The sequence below is a fragment of the Microcebus murinus genome, chromosome 32 (genome assembly GCF_040939455.1).
Source record: "Microcebus murinus isolate Inina chromosome 32, M.murinus_Inina_mat1.0, whole genome shotgun sequence".
NCBI classification, from domain to species: domain Eukaryota; kingdom Metazoa; phylum Chordata; class Mammalia; order Primates; family Cheirogaleidae; genus Microcebus; species Microcebus murinus.
Window position 1 is genome coordinate 4,768,752 of NC_134135.1, and position 24,359 is coordinate 4,793,110.

General features: G+C 47.4%; 1 protein-coding gene across 1 annotated transcript in view; it reads right to left on the reverse strand.

Annotated features, from left to right (window-relative positions):
• Positions 1-9,695: 9,695 nt before the first annotated feature.
• The window catches only part of PPP2R1A (protein phosphatase 2 scaffold subunit Aalpha), a 28,467-nt gene continuing 13,803 nt past the window's right edge, over positions 9,696-24,359 (reverse strand). The window contains exons 7-15 of the mRNA XM_012785597.3: positions 22,799-22,913; positions 22,618-22,688; positions 22,021-22,155; positions 16,042-16,215; positions 15,641-15,701; positions 14,745-14,899; positions 13,384-13,526; positions 10,293-10,384; positions 9,696-10,138 (exon numbers count right to left, since the gene is read on the reverse strand). Of these exons, the coding sequence (XP_012641051.1) occupies positions 10,122-10,138; positions 10,293-10,384; positions 13,384-13,526; positions 14,745-14,899; positions 15,641-15,701; positions 16,042-16,215; positions 22,021-22,155; positions 22,618-22,688; positions 22,799-22,913 (963 nt within the window). The 3' untranslated portion in view covers positions 9,696-10,121. The remainder of the gene's footprint in view (positions 10,139-10,292; positions 10,385-13,383; positions 13,527-14,744; positions 14,900-15,640; positions 15,702-16,041; positions 16,216-22,020; positions 22,156-22,617; positions 22,689-22,798; positions 22,914-24,359) is intronic.

The following is a 24,359-nucleotide window of genomic DNA, read 5'->3' on the forward strand; positions in this document are numbered from 1 at the left end:
ATTAAATCATAATATGATTTCACAATGTAACAATACTGAATGACACTTACATAAAAATAAAATACTTTGCTGTTTAAAAAAAATACACAGTACCAGGAAAATTAGATCTACACACATAAGAATGAAACAGGATCCATATCTGTTACCAAATATATAAAGGCATGATAAGTCACAAAATTACAAGTAAGAACTACCATAATAAAGTTCAACCGCTCTTGGGAGGCCGAGGCGGGCGGATTGCTCAAGGTCAGGAGTTCAAAACCAGCCTGAGCAAGAGCGAGACCTCGTCTCTACTATAAATAGAAAGAAATTAATTGGCCAACTGATATATATATAAAAAATTAGCCGGGCATGGTGGCGCATGCCTGTAGTCCCAGCTACCCGGGAGGCTGAGGCAGAAGGATCGCTCGAGCCCAGGAGTTTGAGGTTGCTGTGAGCTAGGCTGACGCCACGGCACTCACTCTAGCCTGGGCAACAAAGCGAGACTCTGTCTCAAAAAAAAAAAAAAAAAAAAAAAAAAAAAAAAAATAAAGTTCAACCAAAAACAAATAAATAAATAGGAAAAATGCTTCCAGACATTGGGATAGCCAAATCTCCAGAGTTTCATTGGCATGGCAGCAGGAACAGCCAAAAGACAAGGATGGCCACGCTGAAGAAAAGGTGTGGGGAGTAGCGGGCAGGCCGGGCTGGATCAGGATCCTGCCTCAGGCCGGCCTGCTGGGCGTGCGTGTGAGTCTCCCAGAACGTTGTGGTCACAGGGACCCGGACAGCTGGACTACTCGTGTACCCGCGGGTGGCTGTGATCCCGGGGTCTTCGTGGGAAGGAGCAGAACCCTGCAGCCGTAGGAAGTGCGCATGGGTCCACCTGTGTGCTTCCGTGTCTCTGTGCGAGCTCGGTATATCTGTTGAGCGTTTCTCTGTGTGCGAGGGTGTCTGTGCCTGGGGCTCGTTGCCGTGTGTCTTCTGGTGGGAGGGCGTGTCTCTGCCCTGCAGCGGGGCTGCTTCCGGTCGGATTTCCTTCCGGTGAGCCCTCCCTGCGCTCGCGTCTGCGCTGTGTGTGGGGATGAATTTCTCTTCTTAGGGCTTCCCTGTGGCTTCGTTCATGGCTGGCTGAGCTGGCGGCTGCCTCAGCCCGGCAGGGGTAGGAATAGCCTCCTCCTCCTGAGGGGCCACTTTCCCAGTGGAGGGGACAACACGACAGCAGCAAGAGAAACCTCAGGAGGAGCTCATTCCCCAACTGCCAGCAGGTGCAGGCAGGTGTCAGGGAAGGTGATCCTGAGTGCATTTCCATTGTCCCCTGGTGGTCACGTAGGACCTCAGCGTGGCCCAGTGACTGAGCAGCACACAAGGTGGGCACAGTGTCTTTCCCCCAACGGGGGACTCTCTGGCTCCCTCGACCAAGCGCGCACTCTTTGCCGCCCTCAGATGGCAGTTGCGAGGCATTGCTGTTGTGTGCGCTCCAGCCTGGCCACGTGCTCCATCTTTTGGGGTTCTCCACCTTTCTATGGGCCTAGACGGTTTTATCTCTCGGTCCATCTTTTCAAGGACAGACTTTCCAGAGTTCATCCCGGGTAACATTCTTGGGGATCCTTCGCACAGAGGTTTCCTCCTGAACGAATCGTCTTTAGTGCTGGAAAGCCTTGATTAATCTACAGAGCTGGGCTTCCATCCCTTCTGCCAACAGGGCGACCTCTGTCCCAATGCCCAATCAGAAGGCTGCGTGATTCACACAGGACCAGGTGCAGCACTGTATGGCCTTTGCCTTCCAGTAAACAAGGTGTTGTTTGCACCTGCACTTTCCTTCTCCTTCGTGGGGGATATGCACTTGCTGTGAGTATCCCGTGTGCCTTGTGGAGGGTGCCTAGGGGGTTGCTGCTTGAAAGCCTGGAAACTGCTTGCCACAGCTTTCCCAGAGAGGAAGGGACCAGGTATTGTGTTGGTGCAGGAAGGGTGCCGGGTGGTGCTCCACCTGCGGGCTGCACTTTAGAAACCTCTTTTGTCTTCTTGCAAGACCCCTCCCAATTTCCCGCGAATCCACCAGAGGGCGCTCGAGGTCTAAGATGTGCTTTGCTTTCCTTCTGTCTCTTGGAGTCTTCAGTGCCCCGGGAAGCTGCCCATGTCCTCATTGTCAGTCTTGAAAGAGCCTAATCCTGCTCGACTGCATTTGCCCTGCTGAGATCCACTTCCCATGTGGCCCATCTGTGCTCGCCTCCGCTTCGTTTTTTGAGCTGGCCTGCTTCGCGTATTTCCGCCTTTCTGCATAAGCAGTGGAAACTGAAAGGCCCTGGGCTTTGAGACCAGCGCGATACCTAGCGAACCCAGGTCCAAAAGAGGCAGTGGACACTTTCACTTGGGGACTCAGGGATCGTCCTGTGCCCCAACGTCCCAAACCCACTCACCAGATTCCATCTGCACCACCACGTCCCATCATTGCCGTCCACACGTGCGAAGCGCAAGGAGTGCAAGGAGCCGTCGAGTGTTCACCTCTCTTCCTGGGAAACTGAGCCTCCGGGGAAAACCCACCCAGAGCTCTGCTCAAAGTAATCCTGAGAACAGGATGGCTAGGTTATGGCCCTGAGTCCCTGTGCGCCACCTCCTTCTCGCTTCTGGACCCCTGCACCCCTCTGTCTGGTCTCTTCCCCCTTGCGACCCCCGGAGATCCCCCTGCTGCCGCCTGCTGACTGCAGGGGTTCATAACGACTTTACACTGCGCATGCGCGCTTCTGGGCGTGGGGACTCGAGGTCGCAGCGGACCTGACGGTTGCCGAGAGATGGATAACACTGAGGCGTCAGGGAGCAGGAGCCGTCTGCCCCTGCGTGGGGGCTGTGGTGTGACCTGTTCTCTCCCAGTCTTTCCGGTGGAGGGATGGTTACAGGAACTCAGAGAGGAGGACGGATGACCAGGTGGAAGAGACGGTGTGGGGAGCAGCGGCGATGCCCTTCCCGGTGGGGATCCCGCCTCAGGCCGGCCTGCTGGGCTGGATGCGAGTCTCCCTCGACGTTGCGTTCCCAGGGACCGGGACAGCTGGACTACCCGTGTCCCGCGGGCGGCTCTGATCCCGGGGTCTTCGTGGGAAGAGCAGAACCCCGTGGCCCGAGGAGCCGCCCGTGCGCAACCGTGCGCTTGCGCGAGTGTCTCTGTGCGAGCTCGGCGTGCGTGTCCGGCGTTTCTCTGTGTGCGAGGGTGTCTGTGCCTGGGGCTCGTTGCCGGGTGTCTTCCGGTGGGAGGGCGTGTCTCTGCCCTGCAGCGGGGCTGCTTCCGGTCGGATTTCCTTCCGGTGAGCCCTCCCTGCGCTCCCGCCTGGCTGCGAGTGAGGCTGAATCTGTCCTCTGGGTCCCTTTGGCTTCGTCCACGGCTGGCTGAGTCGGGGGCTCCCTCGGCCGGCAGGGTAGGAATGTCCTCCCCATCCCCAGGGGCCACTTTTCTCCAGAGAAGAGGATGACACGACAGCAGCAAGGGAAACCTCAGGAGGAGCTCATTCCCCACGTGCGGCAGGTGCAGGCAGGTGTCAGGGAAGGTGATTCTAAGTGCGTTTCCATTGTCCCCTGGTGGTCACGTAGGACCTCAGCGTGGCCCAGTGACTGAGCAGCACACAAGGTGGGCACAGTATCTTTCCCCCAACTGGGGACTCTCTGGCTCCCTCACAAAGCGTGCACTTTGCCGCCCTCAGGTGGCAGTTGCGAGGCATTGCTCTTGCGTGGGCTCCAGCCTGGCCACGTGCTCCATCTTTTGGCGTCCTCCACCTTTCTATGAACCTATGTTTCTTTCTATGAGCCTATATGTTTCTTTCTATGAGCCTATCTTTCCAGCGAAAGACCTTCCCCAGTTCATCCTGAGTAACATTCTTAGGGATCCTCGCACAGGGGGTTCCTGCTGCACAATTTTTAGTTCATGCTGCAAAGCCATGATTAATCTGCAGAGCTGAGTTTCCATCCCTTCTGCCAACAAGGGGAGAATTGGTCCCAATGCCCAATGAGAAGGCTGCAATATTCACACAGGACCTGGTGCAGCTCTCCATGTCTGGCCTTTGCCTTCCAGTAAACGAGGTGTTTTCTGCCTCCTGCACTTTTCTTCTCCTTCTTGGGGGATGTACACTTGCTGTGGGTATCCCCTGTTCCTCGTGCAGGGTGCTTAGGAGGAGCTGCTTGAAATTGTGGAATCGTCGGCTGCCACTGCTTTCACTAAGAAGGGACTAGGAATTGGGTCGGTGCAGGGAGGGGCTGTGGTCCTGGTCCAGCTCATTGTCTGGGCCGATGGTGGCACAGCATTTCTTAGAAATCTCTTTTGTCTTCTGACAAGACCCCCTTGTCCACCGAACTTTCCCAGGCATCTATCAGTGGCCGTCTGAGGTCGCAGGTGTGCTTTGCTTTGCCTTCCCGCTGTTGGGGTCTTCAGTGTGCCTGGGAAGCATTTCCCCCAGGCCGCCCTGGTCGTCATTGTGAGTCTCAGAAGAGCCTGATCTTGCTTCACTCTATCTGCCTTCTGAGATCCTGCTTCTGCCTGTGGCCCACCTGCAATCACCTGGGCTTTTGGTTAGGCTGGCCTTGGTCCGTGTTTCCATTTCTCCCAAAAAGCAGTGGGAACAACTAGGAGCCCCTGGGCTTTGAGACCAGGTCGATACCTAGCAGTACCAGGTCAAAAAGAGGCAGTGGGCACCTTCACTTAAGGACTCAGGGATTTCATTGTACCCCAACGGCCAGATTTTATCTCCATCAGTGCCTCCGGTCATTTCCATCCACAGGGTAAAAAGTGCAATTAAATGTAGGGAGGAGTGCGAGTGTTCACCTCCCACTGTGAATGTGGGCCTTCAGTGGGAACTGAGCCAGAGCTCTGCTAAAAGCAGTCCTGAGAATAGGGGAATTTTGCACTCCTTCTGCACGCGGCAGTTGTTATAGATTTCTTATGTGTCCTCTTCTGCCTCCAATACATGCTGGTGCAATCTTTCATGCAGATATCTTTACTACTTTCCCCTCTCTGAACTTTGGACAGTGTGGCTAAGAATATAAAGCACTTTGGGAGGTTTTAAGTAATCCTGGAGGAGCCTCAGCATGAGCAAGACACCATCTGTACAGTAAGTGGAAGAATTAGCAGGCGCCTGCAGCCTCAGGTATTCGGGAGGCCAAGTCAGGAGGACTCCCTGAGCCCAGTTTTTGAGGTATGAGTGCACCCCTGTAGTCTATCATCCTGGGCAACAGAGAAAGACCCTGTCTCAAGTCAGGGGGGAAAGAGGACAGTGCTTTATGCAGGATTGGGCAGGAAATTTCTTCATATTTTCATTCAGCACTCCCATCTCTGTGTAGCCATTAGATGGAACTGGCTCCTAGGCTAAAAACATGAAAATTGACCCCCAGCTTGGGCAAGTTTTCCACATTCTCTGTTTTCATGTCAGCTCAGCTGTGAATCAGGGTTCAGGGACAGGCACCTTTTGGAAACAGTTGTCCTTTTCGTGTAATTTAGAAACTGTCATCAGTGTCCTATGGAAGTAGAACTTGAAGAGCACTGGGTGAAGGTGTGTACCTAGAGATTTCTTTTATGGTTTTTTTGTCCCCCACCCCCACCCCACCCCCGGAGACAGGGTGTAACTCTCATCACCCAGGCTGGAAGATAATGGCAAGACCATAGCTCATGCAGCCTCAAACTCCTAGGCTCAAAGGATCCCCTTGCCTCAGCCTCCATAGTAGCTGGGACTACAGGTGCATGTCACGAAGCCCTGATAATTTTTTTTTTTTTTTTTGAGACAGTTTCGCTTTGTTGCCCAGGCTAGAGTGCCATGGTGTCAGCCTAGCTCACAGCAACCTCAAACTCCTGGGCTCAAGTGATCCTTCTGCCTCAGCTTCCCGAGTAACTGGGACTACAGGCATGCACCACCATGCCTAGCTAATTTTTTCTATATATATTAGTTGGCCAATTAATTTCTTTCTATTTATAGTAGAGACAGGGTCTCGCTCTTGCTCAGGCTGGTTTGGAACTCCTGACCTCGAGCCATCTGACCACCTCGACTTCCCAGAGTGCTAGGACTACAGGCGTGAGCCACCATGCCTGGCCAAGCCCTGATAATCTTTAAAAGTTTGTTTAGTGTTGCCCAAGTTGGTCTTGAGCTCATGGTCTTAAGCCATTCTGCTTCCTCAGCCTCCCAGAGTGTTGGGATTCCATGCATGAGCCACAGTGCCTGGCCAATTTGGAGATATTTTGACATGGACCCTTGGAAGAGACCAAGGCCCAGAAATATATAGCACATGCTGCTTTACAGATCTGTTATATGATGTTGCTCTGTTGGAAATAAGATGAACTTCTCACGTTTCCCTTGTAGTGGGCACCACAGGAAGGAGGAGGCCCTCCCTAAGGAGATTACCTGGTACCTGGCTTAAAGACTTCAGTGAGGTGCAAAGGAATACTGCATGTATGGTGGGAATGTTCCTGGTGCAACCACATGTAGCCTGCCTCAGGACTAGGAGGCAGAGAGTGAGGAAGAGGTTGTGGTATAATGTGTGGGAAATGAATAACGTAGGGATAGAATAGGCCCCAAGTCATTGTGGCTAAGCAGAGAATTCTAGGCCACATTTAGATATGCATCTCTTTGAGTTACCCCTCTTTATAAGTAAAAGAAAACAAAAATAGATATGCATCCCCACAGAAGTGTGCATGGGGCTTGACCTTGACCACAAAGATAACACATGAGGGATGTTTTCAGCCCTGTGGTCAGCCTTGGGATAGAATGAACCTGGTGTCTTCCATCCATGCCTGAGGATGCTTCACCAGATCTTGTCCTTGGTGTGAACAGTTTGTCCCTCAGGGAGGAGGCACTGCCTCCTGATCCTCATCTGCTCAGGGGAGTCGTGGTAATTCTGCACTGACACCTGCTGCTCATGCCCCACAGGCAGTTGTGCACCTTGAGTTGAGGGCACTGTAATTCTGGGGCTCTACTTGAGCCCCTACTCATTAGCCAAATGTACCAAATGGCTCAGCTCATCCACATCCAGGCCATCTGCATCAAAGCAGTTGAAGGGCTAAGTGGAAAAGCCCTTGGCAAAAAAATCAGCCAAGGTGGAACCATCACAAAAGGAAACAAAATTTACGCATGCGTTCCTGTGAATGGTGAAGTGAAAGGAACCACCCCGGACAACCAATGCACCTGCCGGTATTTAGGTGCAGAGGGGAGGAGAAAGTAGGGCAGCGTAGCTCATCCTGGCTCCACCCAGTCTCCTCACTGGACCCAGATCCAGGAGCAAGAGCTTCGAGGAGCAAACTTCATCTCCTACAGAGAGGGCCAGGCTTATAGAGCAAACAAAGCTGCAGGCTGGGGGATCAATAACTGCTACTAACAATGTACTTAATCACATTACACATTCATTCCTTGATTTGATTCCCAACTTGAAGTTCATAGAAACTGAGTTACCATAGCCCCTTTTCCTGAGCTCATTCTTCAGTAAGACACTTGAACAAGAATCTCCACTCAGCCTCTAGCTTCTTGGCAACTCTAGGTTACCTGGCGATTCTGTGCCAGGTGTTTCAATGCTTCAACCTATCCGTCACCCACCTTTGTAACGCTAACCCTTGCCTCATCTCTGAACCTCACCTCACCACCCAGCCCACTCTGGGTCTCAATCACACCTCTGCCTCCACTGCAATCCCTGTCCATCACTCACCCAATCCTGCAGCCTCAGCACGTCCCTGAGCCTCACTGTCTACATACTCACACCCAATTCTAGACCCCTACCCACATCCTCAGCCCTAGTCCCAGGCACCACTGACTTCATGCCAGAGAGAGAAAAACTGAGTTCAAGTGTTTTGAGGCAGGACTTCTCAAACTTCAGTGTGCAGATCAGTCACCTGGGGATCGTGTTAAAATGAAGGCTCTGGTTCCACGGTCTGGTGCCAGAGATTCTGCATTTCTAGTAAGCTCCCAGGGGATCCCAAAGGCGCTGGTTCATTGACTGCATCCTGAGTATCAAGATTCTAAGGTAAGGTCCTTGTGCTAACCACAAATGGGATTAAGGTTCTTTATTTTTGGGGGGAGAGGGGACAGAGTCTCACTTTGTTGACCAGGCTAGAGTGAGTGCCATGGCGTCAGCAACCTCAAACTCCTGGGCTCAAGCAATCCTCCTGCATCAGCCTCCCAAGTAGCTGGGACTACAGCCTTGCACCACCATGCCCGGCTAATTTTTTTCTATATAGAGTTGGCCAATTAATTTCTTTCTATTTATAGTAGAGACAGGGTCTCGCTCTTGCTCAGGCTGGTTTCGAACTCCTGACTTCAAGCAATCTGCCCGCCTCGGCCTCCCAGTGTGCTAGGATTACAGATGTGAGCCACCAAGCCCAGCCGGGATGAAGGTTCTGACTGTTAGACTTTGACATGTTTGGCTATACATGTGTTGTCATTTCCAGAGCAGTGGTTCTCAACTGGCAGACAGTTTACCCTCCCAGGTATATATGGGAATGTCTGAAGATGTTTTGGTGTTCTTTATCCTCATCCTCCAAGGCCCAATAGGAGCTAACAAACATGACACTCAGTAACATGAGAGGGAAGCTGGCGAAAATCGCCTTGTCACCCAAGGCCACATTTTCCTCCCACTGGCTAAACCAAACTGTACTCAAGCATCATTTCCTCTGTGTAACCCTTCCATATATACACCAAAATCCCCAAGTCCCTGTCCTTTTTCCAGGGCTCTTTGGGCCCCTCCCTATGTTAGATTGTGGGTGGCCTTCAAGTGATGAAACCCCAAAGGAACAGCCATTTAAACAGTTTAACTCTCCCAGGTAACGATTCTAGCAGGGTTCTTCACAGCATTGGGATCCAGTGTCCCTCTATCATCTTCTGCCTTGCTTGGCTAGACTCCTAAGATCATTTCCTGGCCTGAAATCACTGCTCTCACTCCAGTGCTGGTCCATGCTCCAGAGCATAGGAAAGGAGGGGAATCATGCCTCTCCCCTGAAGAGCACTTCCTAGAAGCTGCACATACCACTTCTATTTGCATCTTATTGGCCAGAATTTAGTCAACACCATTCCAAATTAGACACTAGGAAAATGCCTTGAATCCAGGTAGTCATGCCCAGCTTAAAAATCAGAGCTTCTAGTAGTATATTAAGAAAGGGAAAATAGATACTGGGAAACAAATAGTACTTATCATGCTACAGTACCCTTTATAGTCTGGATTACTCTGAGACCTCCTTGGGAATGGGGCCCACACCCAAGTCTTCTCCCAGAACACATGGATGGGCCCTCAGGGGTTCTCTGGCAATTTACATTAATAGCTTACCCAACTATTTTTCATGTGCCATGCACTATTAATAATACATACTTTCCAGGTATTAACTCATTTAGTCTTCACCACATTTTATGAAGTACAAAACTGAGTTCAGAAAGACTGTGCAACCTACGCCAGGTCACACAACTATTATCTGAAGGAGCCAGGATTTGGACCCAGGCAGTCTGGCTCCAAGGCACCTGCTCTTAACCACGAAATACTTAGTGTCTGTGAAACTGAAATGCATGCACCACAGTCCAGACACACCTTGTGGACCCTCCTTCCGTGTGTGGCAGCTGCACTCCTGGGGGGCTCTCCAGAGAATACTTCTCACTGTTGGGATAGAGGGGTGTAACAGTCCCATACCTAGGTCTCCCCCAGAGAAAAGGGCAGGGACCATGGCCCTGAGGTGGTGATGACCCCATGCTGATGACTAAGACCAGAGGACAGACTATTTCTAGACCTTTATTTCTCTGTGAAAAGGGCAAAAAAAAAAAAAAAAGGAATAAAATAAAAACGACACAGTTGACACAAAAAACCACTGAGAGGGGAGAAAGGGAGGCGGAGAAGTAGATGGGGGAGGGCATCCTCATTACAGCAGCAGGAACCAATGACCTGGGATGCTCACGTCTCTCCCCAACATGGGCGGAGTGGCTCCAGGGTCACCATCCTGTCCCACCCTCATGCTCCCCCAGCCCCAGGGAGGTGGTCAGAGAGCAGTCTTCCCAGGCTGGGGAGAGGACGAACCGTGCAGGGGAAGGGGCCTGGGGTCAGACCATGCACAGGGAGAGATAGCCAAGGTCCCCATTGCCTCCCCGAGGGAGGACTTGGGGACAGCTGAAGGGTGGACACCAGAGTTGGCTCCTCTTGCAGCATCAGGCGAGAGACAGAACTGGGAAAACAGGAATAGGCAGGAATCAGAACCACAGCTCTCCTCTGCCTACAGTGCTGCGGCACCACCCCTCCCCAGGACCTGCTGCCCACGGCCCGCGTGCTATCCTTGCAGACCACCCTTTTGCCTGGGCTCTGAGCTCTACAGGCCTTACCAGTCAGTGCCTCCTGGGCAAAGTACTTGACATCCACATCCTGGTCCTGGGTCAGCTTCTCTAGGATAGGCTTGACTTCACTCTGCAGGGTGCTGGAACAAGAAGGGGACAGGAAAGGAGTGAGCCAGGCTGGGCTGGGGGCAACAAGCAGGCAGAAGGATTCTGAGCAAGGATGTGTACACACACACACACACACACACACACACACAGTAGGAGGAGTCTCAAGAGTCTGGGAGACACATTCGCACGCACGAATTGGAAGTCTCTGACCACTACACAGTAGGGTGGCTATAGTTTAACAATAATATATATTTCAAAATAGCTAGAAGAGAGGATTTTAAATGTTATCACCACAAAGAAATGGTAAATGTTTGAGGACATGGATAACAGTAATTAATTACCCTAATTTGATCAATATGTACTTTATACATGTATCAAAACACTACTGTGTCTCATAAATATGTACAATTATTATGTGTCAATTAAAAATAAAACCTTAACTGCAAAAAAAAAAAGTCTCTGAGATCCTGGATACAATTACTTTGAAGGTCAAAGGTCTGACAAACTAGGACAGAAATCTCTGGGGTACAGAAGAGGTAGGTGAGAGCATCTGGGAAAGTGGAACATAGAATCACAGAACCTACAAGTCTCTGAGGCTAAGCAAATGGATGTCTTTCATTGATTAAACACAAATTTACTAGGGACTACTGGGTATTAATGTGCATACAGTGGTAAATCACTGTTGATTCTTGCCCATGTGGCCCTTGGGCCAAGGAGGAAGACAGACCAAGCTGATAATAGGAGAGTAGTAAGTGGCTCAAAGGGCAAGTTCTGGGCCCTATAGGAGGCATCTGCTCTCATCTAAGGGTGTCCAGGGAAATCTACCTGCACTGAAATTCAGTTGTTTTGGGAACTAAAGGTAGACTTCAGAGAGAAACTATAAAAGTGTGAAGTTATGTCTTGCAACAGTTACTTTGTAATTGTTGATACAGAGAGAAATCAGCAGCTTAGGCTTCCAGTGACCCTTTTTAGTTGACAGCTCCCTTTTATCCCCAAATAACCACTGTTCTCACTTCTATCATCCAGATTCATTTTGCCTATTTTTGAACCAGATATAAATGATGTGTTTTGGGAGGTTTGGCTTCTCAACATGAGGTCTGTGAGCCACCTGTGTTGTTGCCTGCAGGGGGCCATCTGTTTTTTCATTGCTGAATACAGTTTTCCATTGTATCAACACACTACAATTTATCCACTCTGCTGACAGGCATTTGGGCTGTTTCCATCTTTATTGCTACTATGAGTAAAGCTACCATGGACATTCTTTTGACAATTAAGCACCCATTACTCTTGGGTATAGACCCAGGAGTGGACGTATAACTAGCTTCACTAAATTCTACCAGTTTTCAGAGAGACTGGACCCCAAACTTATAGCCCCTCCTGCAACAGATGGGCATTCTAGCTGTTCTTTGTCTTCATCAACACTTGCACAATTTGGGTCTTTGTTAAGGTTAGCTGTTCTGAGGTATATGTAATGGTATTTCACAGAATTTTAATTTGCCTTTTCCTGAAGGCTAATGATGTTGGGTACCTTGTGATATGTTTACTGGCTATTTGGAGATCCTCTTTTTGAAGTGCCTAAGTCTTTTTGCCCATCTCTTTTTAGGGGTTTCCTTGTCTTACTGATTTGTTGACAAGCATTCTGGATAAGTCCTTTCTCAGAAGTATGAGAAGGAATGTATGAAGGACATAAGGTTATTTCAAATACCTTTTCCCAGTTAGGGGTTTGCATTTTATTCTTAAAATGTTGTCTTTTGGTGAACACTTATTCAGTTTACTGAAGGCCAACTTACCAATCATTTCCTTTAGTTGCTGTTTAACAAATCTGTGCCTATGCTAAGTCATGAACATATTCTCCTACGCTTTCTTCTACCGGCTTTTTTTTTTTAATCTTTATGGTTCTGGTCTGCCACCTCAAATTAATGTTTATGCACTGAGGTAGTTCTTTTATTCCTACATAGATATCCAATTAACCTAGCCGTTTGTGGAAAATATGTACGTTTTCACACTGAATCACAGTGGTACCTCCTGTTATATACGTGTGGGTCTGTTTCTACACCCATGATTCTGTTACATTGAGCTATTTAAATTTATTCTCATGCTAAACTTTACTATTTTAATTGCTGTGGAATCTTAAGTCTCATTATCTGATAGTATAAGTCATCCAACTTTGTTCATTAGGATTGCCTTGACTAATTCAGATCTTTGCACTTCCCTATTATTTCCAGAATCAAGTTGTCAATTTTCCACTAAAGAACCTGCTGAGATTTAATGGGTTCACAATGAATCTAAAATTGAATTCGGGGAACTATCCCATCCATGAATATTATGGAAATCTTCTCTAATTTCTCAGAACAATGTTTTATAGTTTCAATAGAGGTGCTACACATCACACATTAAATTTATTTCTGGCTATTTTATGGTTTTCGTGCAATTATATATAAATCCCAGACACACACATATATATATAAGAAGTTTGTTAGTTAATTTCTTTTTCTAGGGCCAGGTGCAGTGGTTCACGCCTATAATCCCAGCACTCTGGGAGGCAGAGGAGGGAGGATCCCTTGAGCTCAGGAGTTCGAGACCAGCTTGAGCAAGAGTGAGACCCTGTCTCTACTAAAAATAATAATAATTAGCTGGGCATGGTGGTGTGTGCCTGTAGTCTCAGCTACTTGGAAGGTTGAGGCAGAGGATCACTTGAGCCCAGGAGTTTGAGGTTGCTGTGAGCCAGGCTGATGCCATGGTACTCTAGCCTGGGTGACAGAGTGAGACTCTGTCTCATAAAAAAGAACATTTCATTTTCTAATGATTTATTGCTAGTATATAGAACTGCCATCCCCTTACATTCCATTCTGTGAATTCTCATTCTACAGTTGGAAAAAACAAACCTTGGGAAGGGGAAGGGACAGGCGCAGGTGACACAAGAAGAGAACAGTGCTAGGCCTCCAAACCCTGGGCTCTATCTTTAAAGGTCAAAGATTAAGATACCCCAAACAAGCCCCTGATGGTATGTGGGGAGTATCCAAGGTCTCACCTGTTGTCCAGGATGGGCCCAATCTTCTGCAGGGACTTGGCCACGTTGAAGCGGACATTGGCAACTGGGTCTCCAGCCATACGTAGGACTGTGGGCAGCATGTGCTTGGTGGTGATGTCCTGCCCACAGACTTCAGACAGCACCTAGGGGCCGGTGAGTGGCAGAAGGGTGATTCTGCAAAGTTCCTAGCTAACTCCTATTTTCCTCTTCCTTTGATCCAGCCACCTTGGTGATCATCAAGCCCTCACTCACTCTTTGGGCAGTTTATCCTCCTGAATCTCCCAACTCCCATAACGCCCCCCTAGCAGCATGTTTCCATTCTGAGATGCCCCAATTCCTCTGTCCTCAACTTTCCTTCATTGCTCTGAGGATGGGCCTGGATTTCTAACCCCTCCTCAGTGTGGTGGTCTCCAAAGTATGGCATAGGAAGAAATTATCACAATACTCAGTTATATTCATATTTGTTTTTAAATCCCATCCTTTAATTTCTAGCTATGTGTATGGTTTATAAGCATACAGTAATACATAAGATGATTATAATAAAAGCAAATAGATAGGAATATTCCCTGTATGTTCCTATTTTAAGCCTGTTGTCCCCAACGCAGACTAATGCCGGTTTTCCATGAAACTTAGGAACAGGGTGGGGGAGGAGGCCCTATAGCAGGAGGTGAGCCGTAGGCAAATGAAACTTCATCCATATTACAGCCACTCCCTCCTCATCACTCACATCACCACCTGAGCTCAGTCTCTCCCCCCTACCACACCCTTCCCATCTGTAGAAAAATTATGTCCCATGAAACTGGTACCTGGTAGCAAAAATGTTGGAGCCCCGTGTTCTAAGCCCTTTGCATGCATAACCCAAATAACCTTCACAACCTGATAAGTGACTTACTGTGATTACCAGTATAAATCTTTATAAATGAGAAAACTGAAGCATTAAGTGGTTGGGTAATTTTCCCAAGGTCCAAAGCTAATGTATGACAGAACCAAAATTTAAAACTAGGTGTGATCTAGAGCCTGCACACTTAACCACTGTATCGTGTGTATAGATATATACACACACATTTTGTGGGGAAGAAAGGTGCTCATAAAACACCGGAGATCACTGCTCTAACAGGTCAAGTATCCCTAACCCAGAGTCTCATACCATGCAAGTCCCTAACCCTAGGCCCTGTGACCTGACCCTGGGAGCCCAATCCCTGGCCTATAGTTCCCCCAAGGGACTCATCCTATGACCAAAGATCCCTGCTATTTCTCCCTTCCCAAGCCAAGTGTCTCCTTTGGGGACCCTCCACCATACTTCCTCTCCCAGGCACTCCAGCCCCCCGAGGATGAGCCAGAAGGCAGGTGGGGGTGCTCACATTGATGCAGAAGAGTGTAGTCATGCGGTGCAAGTAGTTGGGGTCTCCAGACATGGCCAAGACTTTGGGGATGATGGTGGCATGGGCCCACTCCTTCCCAAACTTCTCCACCAGTTTCTTCAGGTTGCTGGTGGCCGCCTCACGGATGGCATAGACTGCAGAAGGGTTAGGGTGAGAGGGGTGGTGATTCTGGAGGTGAAGGACTGATTGTGGGCGGGGAGAAACAGCCACTCTCACCACTGCTTACTGAGCAGTCCCTAGGTGCCAGACCACATATGAGACAATGAACTCCAGCTGAAGAGAAAATAGGGCTCACTATGTGCTCCTATCCTATCCTAATAAGGATTTTCTTTTCATAAGGTATCTTCTCAGCAACTACAAAAGGTAGATTCCAATACTGGCCTCATTTTACAGATGGGCAAACTGAGGATCCAATAAGTGATTCACCTAAGCAAGTTATTTTGTACTTAGTACTTCAATACTGATAGAGAAAAACATTAACTTATATTTTTTACCACTCTTAGTAAAAACAATGAGAAGTTCTCACAATGGCCCTGCGAAGGCTTGGAAGAGAAGTCCCTTGTTCCAAAGAATGAGCGTGGGGCTAAAAGATGGCAAGCGGCTTAAGTTTCAACAGCCGGGAGGGTGTGATCCAAGTCTGGCTGCTCAGTGGCCCTCCGACTCTCTGCTATATAGGCAGCCTCTGGGTGATGTGCTACATCTTCCTCCTCCTCAATTCCTTAGGATTCTAACAAGGAAGGGAGCTGGTCCATATGAGCATCTGATGGCAGGAGGAAGTGACTTCAGCCTCCTTCATGCCCCCACCAGCCTCAGTTAATCCACCCATCCTTTCTGGAGTTCAATCTCCTTCCTGCTATCCTGCTGGAGGTACTCACCATGATCCACCAGCCAGGCCATGCACAAGGAGTTGAGTTTCTCATCAAAGAACTCCACACCCTGCAGGATAAAAGGAGGTAAAGGTTCAAGGGAGAATGGGCAGGAAGAGTTGCCAGCGACACTCCAGAAAAGCTACGCCAGCCCAGAAACACCAGACACTTCTCAACTTCACCTGAAGTGTTCCCTTCTCTCATCTCTCTTACTGAATTCTATTCATCTTTTAAGGTCCTATTTCCTGGGTCCCTTTCTCCAACTCCCCAGGCAGTCATCACAGCTTCCACCGAGTCCTCAAGGCTCTCAGATCCCCCATCACAGCCCTGGACACACTGGACCATGATTGGACCCTGGCAGTCTACCTTCCCTGGGCAGAGCTGCCTGGCCCCCAAGCCTCTTCACTCACCAGCTGTCCAGCCAGCAGGGGCATGTACTCTATGATGGCCAGTCGCACCCGCCACTTAGCATCCTCAGCCAGCTCCACGATGGCAGGGAGCAGGGACTGGGACAGCTGCCGGATGCCAATCACCTCGTTCACACAGTCCAGGTTGGAGATGATGTTCAATCGCACCTCAGGGCACTGAGGAAAGGACAGGAAGGTTCTGACAAAATGCACTACACACAGCAACCCAGGGTAAAAAGAGCTCAACTGCACCAACTTCTTATAATGGACATCCCCTGAGGGCCTACTACTGCCCAAGCCCAGCTCCCAGACCTGGGGACACATTAAAGGCATACACAGAGCAAGCAGCATGGATCGCTAAGTTAAGCTAGCTTTTAAAATCTTGTAATAGCATCATAAGATATGTTTATTTATTTTGAAAGGACTTGTAGGAATCACAGTAGGAATATACAGTACCCTGAAAAAACAGTCATGCACGCAATTCTAATCCTGGCTCTGTCACTTGCTAGCTGGGAGCTTCTGACAAGGGTTCCTTTCTGGATATCAATCTGTAACATGGAAATATCCTCCTAGCCTCAAAGGGTGGCTGAGGGAATTAGAGTGAAATGCCTGCCAATGTCTGACACACAAAGGGTTAATGTGTAGGAACTTGTTCTTATCATTTCTATTATTTTCATTTTCTCTGTTACTCTTTTGAGCTTCCTAAGAAACACATATCATTCATCCTTATGTGTTCAATACCCAACAGTCTCTGGCCCACAAAAGGTGCTCAGTTTATGTCGACTGAAAGAAAAAAGGAAGGAATGAAGAAATAAAAGAAATATTTTTTGAACTACTTTTGACTACACCAGGATTATGAGCTCTGATTTATAATATGGATATATACACACCCCACCTAATTCCATAAAGAATGCAAAGAAATTCATAAGAAAAAGGAGCCCTCTTAGACCCTTGTCCTACATCACTTATTCCTGAATGGCAGTTGCCATAAGTTATCCCTTTCTACAGCTCCCTCAGGAGCTGTAGGGTGAAGGACCAACACTGAAATAAACCAATGAACCAAGTAGGCAAGTGTGCAGTAAAGGTTACTAACTCAGCAGGTCTAGGCTGTTCAAATTCTGCACACTCCAAAAACAGGACTGGCCCATGACCATCTCCTGAGAGGTCACTTCCAAGTCCCGAGAATATCCTGACCAATACAAGTGTCTTGGTTTACCTGTGGCCTTGGGCCACAATGGATAGTCTATGCTAACACTGTGATTTATGGAGGAGGACCTTGGGCCACATGTATTAACTTGACCCCTGGAGGGGCTAAAGACAGAGTAAAGTCAGCCAAGTGTGACCAATCCCCAATGAACACCCTGGAAACCAAGGCTCAGATGAGCTTCCCTGCTTGGCAATATTCTATGTATGTTATCACACATCTTGCTGGAAGAATTAAGTGCTATCCATGTAACTTCACTGGGAGAAGATAACTGGAAACTTGCAACTGCTCTCTCTCCTATGCACCTTTTTTCTTTGCTGATTTTAAACTGTATCCTTTCACTGTAATAAACAGGAACTGTGAATATAACAGTTCTGAGTTCTAGATGTTATTCTAGCAAATCAATGAACCTGAAGGGTGGTCTTGGGGACCTAGACACAGCAATGGATAACAGTACTGGCAATCACTTAGAGGACAAAACAGCCTCAACTGACACCTCCAGAATGAAATTCCCCAAGAGCTTCCTCCTCAATAATTCCTTTATGAAAAGCACGTAAGTCCCTTTTTACCAAAATAACAAGATTCTCCTTTGGGAATGGAAGACAGCCAGTATTCTGCTAGTTAGTCTGCAAGCTAAAGAAAATATCTCAGAACCAACATAATTTCTCGCCTTGTGCTGTATTAATTCATTTCTTCCCAAAGCCAAGAATACTCAGGAATAGGGTAGGAACTGCTTTGGTGCTCAACAATTTCTTCTTTTCTGTTACATTCCTTTAAATAGTCCACTAGATATAGCTGCTTCAAATGTCTGTGAAACACTGTTCATTTATGTTACATGAACTGAAATGATTCAACTGTAAGTTTATTTATCTTTTATTAAAAGAGATATTATACCCAATGTTTACAAAAACCTCAAATATCATAATGGTATTAGGAAAGCCATCCCAGTGCTCTTTTCCTATTAAAGCAAAACTTTAACAAAATGATTCCCACCAGCAGTTTTGCTCCCAAAACCAAACCTAACAGAATCCTTTTTGCTTTGTTCCACCTTGGCTTCTATAACTAATGACTTTTGGGGACCTGGGCCCAACAGAGGTGCTCTGAAGATAAGCTCTCCTTAGGAAAAAATGGTCATAAATAAAAGCTTTTTACCCATTCTTTCTTTCTCTAAAGAAAGATTTCTGCAGCAAGAATTGTCTATGTCCGCCATCTTAACCCCAAGTTTGGAAAAATTAGTTAATTTACATCTATATGTGTCAGAATCTACAACTGGGTAATGCAATAAAAGCACTCCATTAGAGTTAAAAGATGACTCAGACAAACTGGGTGGACTGAGACGTGGTCACATTCAAGGGCCTGGAAGTACAGGAGGAGGTATGTTTTCTTCCCTCCGCACCACACGAATGCATCTACAACACCCAACAAAGAGGGAGATTTCTTTCTTGAATACTTTGAAAATTAACTGAATTGAGGCATAATAAAAACCCATCTTTAGCATACATAAAGCCACTCTGATGAACCCCCTGAAATGCTTCAAGTTCAGAAGTGGGGCTGACTTCTCAAATATGGTGAAGAATGAAAGGAGTTAGCACATACCTAGGACTATAAGTGCAAATGTTCTCAACCAGGAATGGGCCTCTTTCCTCTCCCTGAAGAAGGCTAGCAAGACATAACTCTAAAGGTGGAAAAATGTTGTGCATGTCCACGTTGTGGGGGAGAGAGTCTCACCTCTGGCCATGAGGAAAAGAGGAAAAACTGTGTGCCCAGCAAAGCACACTGCCTGTTTGGATACGGGCTGTGAAGCAGCGTAAGAGTCAAACTAAGCCTCCTCTGCTAATGGGCATACTTCCCCAAGCTGCCATGCAATTCACTGTGACATTAATTCACAGAGCAATGGAGTCTCAAGAGAAGCCTTCCTCAGAGGAGGGCTTTCCCATGAATCTTACCTCAGGGATAGTGAGAGGAGAAAGAAGAAAATTATTTTCTTGTCAAAACTATCCTAGCCTTTGTGGGGGGGAGAGTGGAAAGCAGCACTGAAATGAATCAATGAATCAAATAAGCAAGTGCATGCAATAAAGTATTAACTCAGCAGGCCTAGGATGTTCCAATCCTGCACACTCCAAAGACAGGACTGGCCCTTGCCCAACTCTAGGGAGATCACCCCTGAGCCCTTGGTGTGTAAACCTCAGTGTGCTGAACACAAGAGGAAAAGGCTCGAAGAATATGCCTTACCCATTTAAAGAATTCTCTTTTGGTGTGCCAAGAAAAAGGCAGGCCCCTTTTATTTAGACAGGTATGTCAATCTTGATGAGAGTCAAAATGTGAAATAGAAAGATTATAAATCTGAAATTGAAGTTCCAGATATAAGCCACATGAGTATCTCACACCAAGAAAACCACCCTGGTTCTTCTCTTCTTTGCAAGAGAAGCTGTCCTGGGAGATTGTGGCCATAGGCACATGATGATCATGTAGTACTTGCTGAAGGTGAAGCTGGAGCAGGAAATGCTCCAGTTCTGGCACACTTTCAGCACATGTGGGCTTGCCCTCACACTCAAGCTGAACTGGACACTTTCTTGATACCAGAAGGCACAATGCGGCCGGGCGCTGTGGCTCACGCCTGTAATCCTAGCTCTTGGGAGGCCGAGGCGGGCGGATTGCTCAAGGTCAGGAGTTCAAAACCAGCCTGAGCAAGAGCGAGACCCCGTCTCTACTAAAAATAGAAAGAAATTAATTGGCCAACTGATATATATATAAAAAAAAATTAGCCGGGCATGGTGGCGCATGCCTGTAGTCCCAGCTACCTGGGAGGCTGAGGCAGTAGGATCACTCGAGCCCAGGAGTTTGAGGTTGCTGTGAGCTAGGCTGACGCCACGGCACTCACTCTAGCCTGGACAACAAAGCGAGACTCTGTCTCAAAAAAAAAAAAAGAAGGCACAATGCTCTCCAAGGAGAGGCATTAAAAAGACATAGAAAACAACTTGAGGGGCTCTCACCAGTCAAGTTATGCCCCTTAAAGCATAAAAAGTAAATAAAAATTAATATTTATAACAAATTCTATCTACAAAAGCATGAGTATAAAAGAAATTTTGTGCATGTGCAAATAAATTACTTATATCATAAAATTTTGGTCATTATGAAAATTAATTATGGTCCAAACTATTGGCAACTGACGTAAATAAATGAACCAAAATAAGATTATTGACTGGGCACAGTGGCTCATGACTATAATCCTAGCACTCTGGGAGGCCGAGGTAGGAGGATCCCTTGACATCAGGAGTTCGAGACCAGTCTGAGCAAGAGCAAGACCCCATCTCTACTGAAAATAGAAAAATTAGCCAGGTGCAGTGGCACACACCGGTAATCCCAGGTACTCGGGAGTCTGAGGGAGGAGGATTGCTTGAGCCCAGGAGTTTTAGGTTTCAGTGAGCTACAATGATGCCACTGTACTCTACCCAGGGTGACAGAGTGAGATTCTGTTTCAAAAAAAAAAAACATACTAAGCTTTTCTTTTAAAAGTACAGTTTTCAATGTATTTTTTTTTTATATATAAAAACCCTTGATTGTTGATTCTAAGAGATCACACCACTGTAGCAGAGTTTTGGGCAGGCGGTTTGGGGGAAGGTAGATTCAAATGTGTTACAATGCTTTCTGTTGCAGTGTTTCCTCCAGCTTCTTATCACACTATGTGTGTGCAAGAAAAAGAGAAAGACAAGGAAATGAGGAAAAGGGAGGAATATTGAGGGCTTTGGAGCAAAGAAGTCACACTAACTGGTCACACACCAAAAAATGGTCCCACCATCTGCCTAGTCATCACTAAGGCAAAACCAGGGAGCCTGCACACCATGCCTACATAGTTCCTTCTGCCACCTGAATGATCCTGAACCTTTCAACATCTCTACAGCCTCATCTATATCACTTAGTCCAAACTCACCTGCTCTCCCTAACTCCTACAGCAGCATCCACTTTGGTCTTCCTGCACCTCTTCTGGCCAACCTACTTCAATCTTTGCTTCACATGAGCCTCAGGGTACCTTTCTAACATCCAGATCTGTTCTGGCTCCTCCACTTGCCCCAAAGTCAAGTCCCAACTCCTTCCCCAACAGTCACCCCAGTGACCTCTCCAGTCATCACCCAGTAAACTCTCATCCTCTGTAGTCCAGCCCACCTGAAGAGCTATTAATAGTATGGTCATGTGACCAGCCCTGGCCAATAGGTGTGCGGGATGTGAAGAGATATGATGGATTTTGTCCTTAAGAGAACTAGGCCTGCTTCTGCCTGGCACCTTCCCCCTTCATGCTGGCTGGGGAATGGTAAAATCTGGAACAGTTGCCTGAGACCCAGAGAGTTGAGGTTGGCAGGACAAACCCACCAGTGCAGGACTGCCTGGACCACTGTGAGAGAAATAGTCCCCTATCTTATTGAAGTCATACTGTAATCTGGAGTTTCTACTATAGCACTTTAGCCATCTCAATGAATGATTGCCCAACTGTCTCCCCCTACTGACAGTTTCTGAAGGTCTTTGCGAATCAAAATTGTCTTATCCTTTTTTTTTCATATCCCTAATACCCAGAAAAGGACTAACAGAGTAAAGACATGCAAAACAATTGCCTGATGAATGAACGTGTGGACGCACAGACAGTTGTGCTCACAAACATTCAACTCAGTGAAGATCTTGGTGTCTGTTGAGATTCTAGGAAATTCCTGCACAATCTGGGTAAATGGCTGACCCACTTGTCACCTCTGTAAACCCAGAGCTGAGGTCCCTCCTGGTACCCTTACCTCATCCTTCAGCTGAGCCAGGAAGAGGGGCAAGAGGTGCTCAATGGTGTTATCTTTGCCCAAGATGGGAGAGAGGCCCATGATGACTGAGGCCAGGGCTGACTTGACATGTTGGTTAGCATCTGACACCAGCTCCTGGAAAGGAGAAGGAAGGGGACAAGCACTGGGGTCAGGGCAACCTGTGTAGTGGCAAGAGGCCAAGCAGACGCCAACTCCTAAAAAGCTATGAGACAACAGCCTGCTTCTGCCCCTCTCACTCGTGGAGTATGGGATGGCTTAGGGTGGGGGGAAATTGTCATTCTTGGCATGTCCCATCTACTTAGAGTTAAATGACCCCTTCTCCCAGCAGCCCTCACCCCAATCCCAAAGCTCTGTAGATGAGGGGACTCAGTGACCTGTGGATTTCCAGGAAGCACTCCCACCTCCCAGGTCAGCTATAAGTCTCAGGACTCCTAATTGCTTTAAACCCAAGAGCTGCCTGGTCTCAGGTGGCTGGGAATTTAAGTTTACATCTGACTATCTCCAAAGCCCAGTCTCTATCCTCTCTTTTTGGCAGACTCAGATGTGCTCTGTTCCTTCCACCAAACTCCCTGTTACCTTGATACAGGGCAAGATCTGGGTCATGATCACATTCTCCCGACAGTCAGCTGACAGATTTTCACAGAACTCTGTGGGAGGGGAGAAGGAGGTAGGGGGAGGTAAGAGCTGATGTCCTGGTTCCACCTCCAGCCTCTTGGACACTCCCCCAACTTGCTGTGTTCTGGTTGCCAGCACCAACCTTTGACCTTGTGGGAGGCTGCGGCCCTCACCTCGGCCTCACAGTCCTTCATCAGGTTCTGGAAGGCAGGGACCAGGTCTGTCTTGGTGATCTCAGGCCCCACTGCTTTCTGGAGCTGCAAACAGAAAGAAGGGGGATGGGCAGAGTCAGAGTGTCCAGCAGGTATCTGGGCTAATGGGGCCAAAATTAAAGTAAAGGCACCAGAATTAGGGATCATAGTATGGGCCTTGGAATCACTGCTAAGATCTAATTCCAGTGCCACAGCATGACCTCGGGCAAAGCTCTTCACATCAGAGTCTCAGATTCCTCAGAAGCAAAAGAAGCAACCACAGGGCACTGTATAATGTTGTTTGCATTAAAAATAAAAGATCTCCATATTGTTCAGGTTATTTGGGGTTGGATTTTCTGTTACCCGATCCAAAACATTCTACTGGTAACAGTAGCTCCCACTTTTTATGTTCATCTGTATTTTTTAAAGATATTACCAGAAGCATGGATTTTTAATTTTTATTTTTACTTTTTTTGAGACAGAGTCTTGCTCTGTCACCCAGGCTAGAGTGCAGTGGCATCATCATAGCTCACTGTAACCTCAAACTTCTGGGCTCAAGTGATTCTCCTGCCTCAGCCTCCCAAGTAGGTGGGACTACAGAGCCACCACACCCAGCTAATTTTTCTATTTTTTCTAGGGATAGGCGTCTTGCTCTTACTCAGGCTGGTTTTGAACTCCTAAGCTTAAGTGATCCTCCCACCTCAGCCTCCCAGAGTGCTAAGATTAAAGAGGTGAGCCATTGTGCCCAGCCAGAAGCATGTATTATTTTTGTGATTAAAATCAAACATAAAGATTGATGGAGAGGAAGGCACATTAGGCCTTGCCTAATTCATGGCACCAGACAAGGAAAAGTGCATGAGTCCTGCTGCAAAGCTGATTCCTGAAAATCTAGTAGAAAGCAAGATCGTTCATTACTAAGAAGAGAATAAACAAGTAAAAACCCTGAAGGGCCGCATGTTATCTTGCTCTAACATTGCCTTTTATTCACATTGCCAACAAGATCTTCAAAGGTTCGCGGCAAATGTGCATTATGGGAAAACTATGCACGGATTTCAAAATTGTTTTGCACCAAAATAAACTTGTACTAACTTGTTATAATATGTCTGAACAGGATCTAGTTTGAGGCACTAGGGATAAGACATCAGTTTGAAAAGATTCCCTATCAGAACAACCTAAATTCAGCTAAAACTGAGGAAAGAACGAACATCAAATTTATGGTGAAGCTTGAGTGAATGAAAGGTAAAATCACTGAATACAAAAAGCTTATGAGGATGATGCCCCCAAAGGAATCAGCAGTTTACAAATAGATAACTCGTTTAATAGAGATAAAACGATGGTGAAGATGAAGCCCTACAGTGGCAGACCATCCACATAAATTTCCAAGGAAAATAGTAATCTTGTTCGTGCCCTAAATGAAGACGACCAACGATCAGCAGCAGAAACAATAGCTAACACCACAGACATCTCAACTGGTTCAGTTTATGGAATTCTGACTAAAAACTAAAGTTGAGC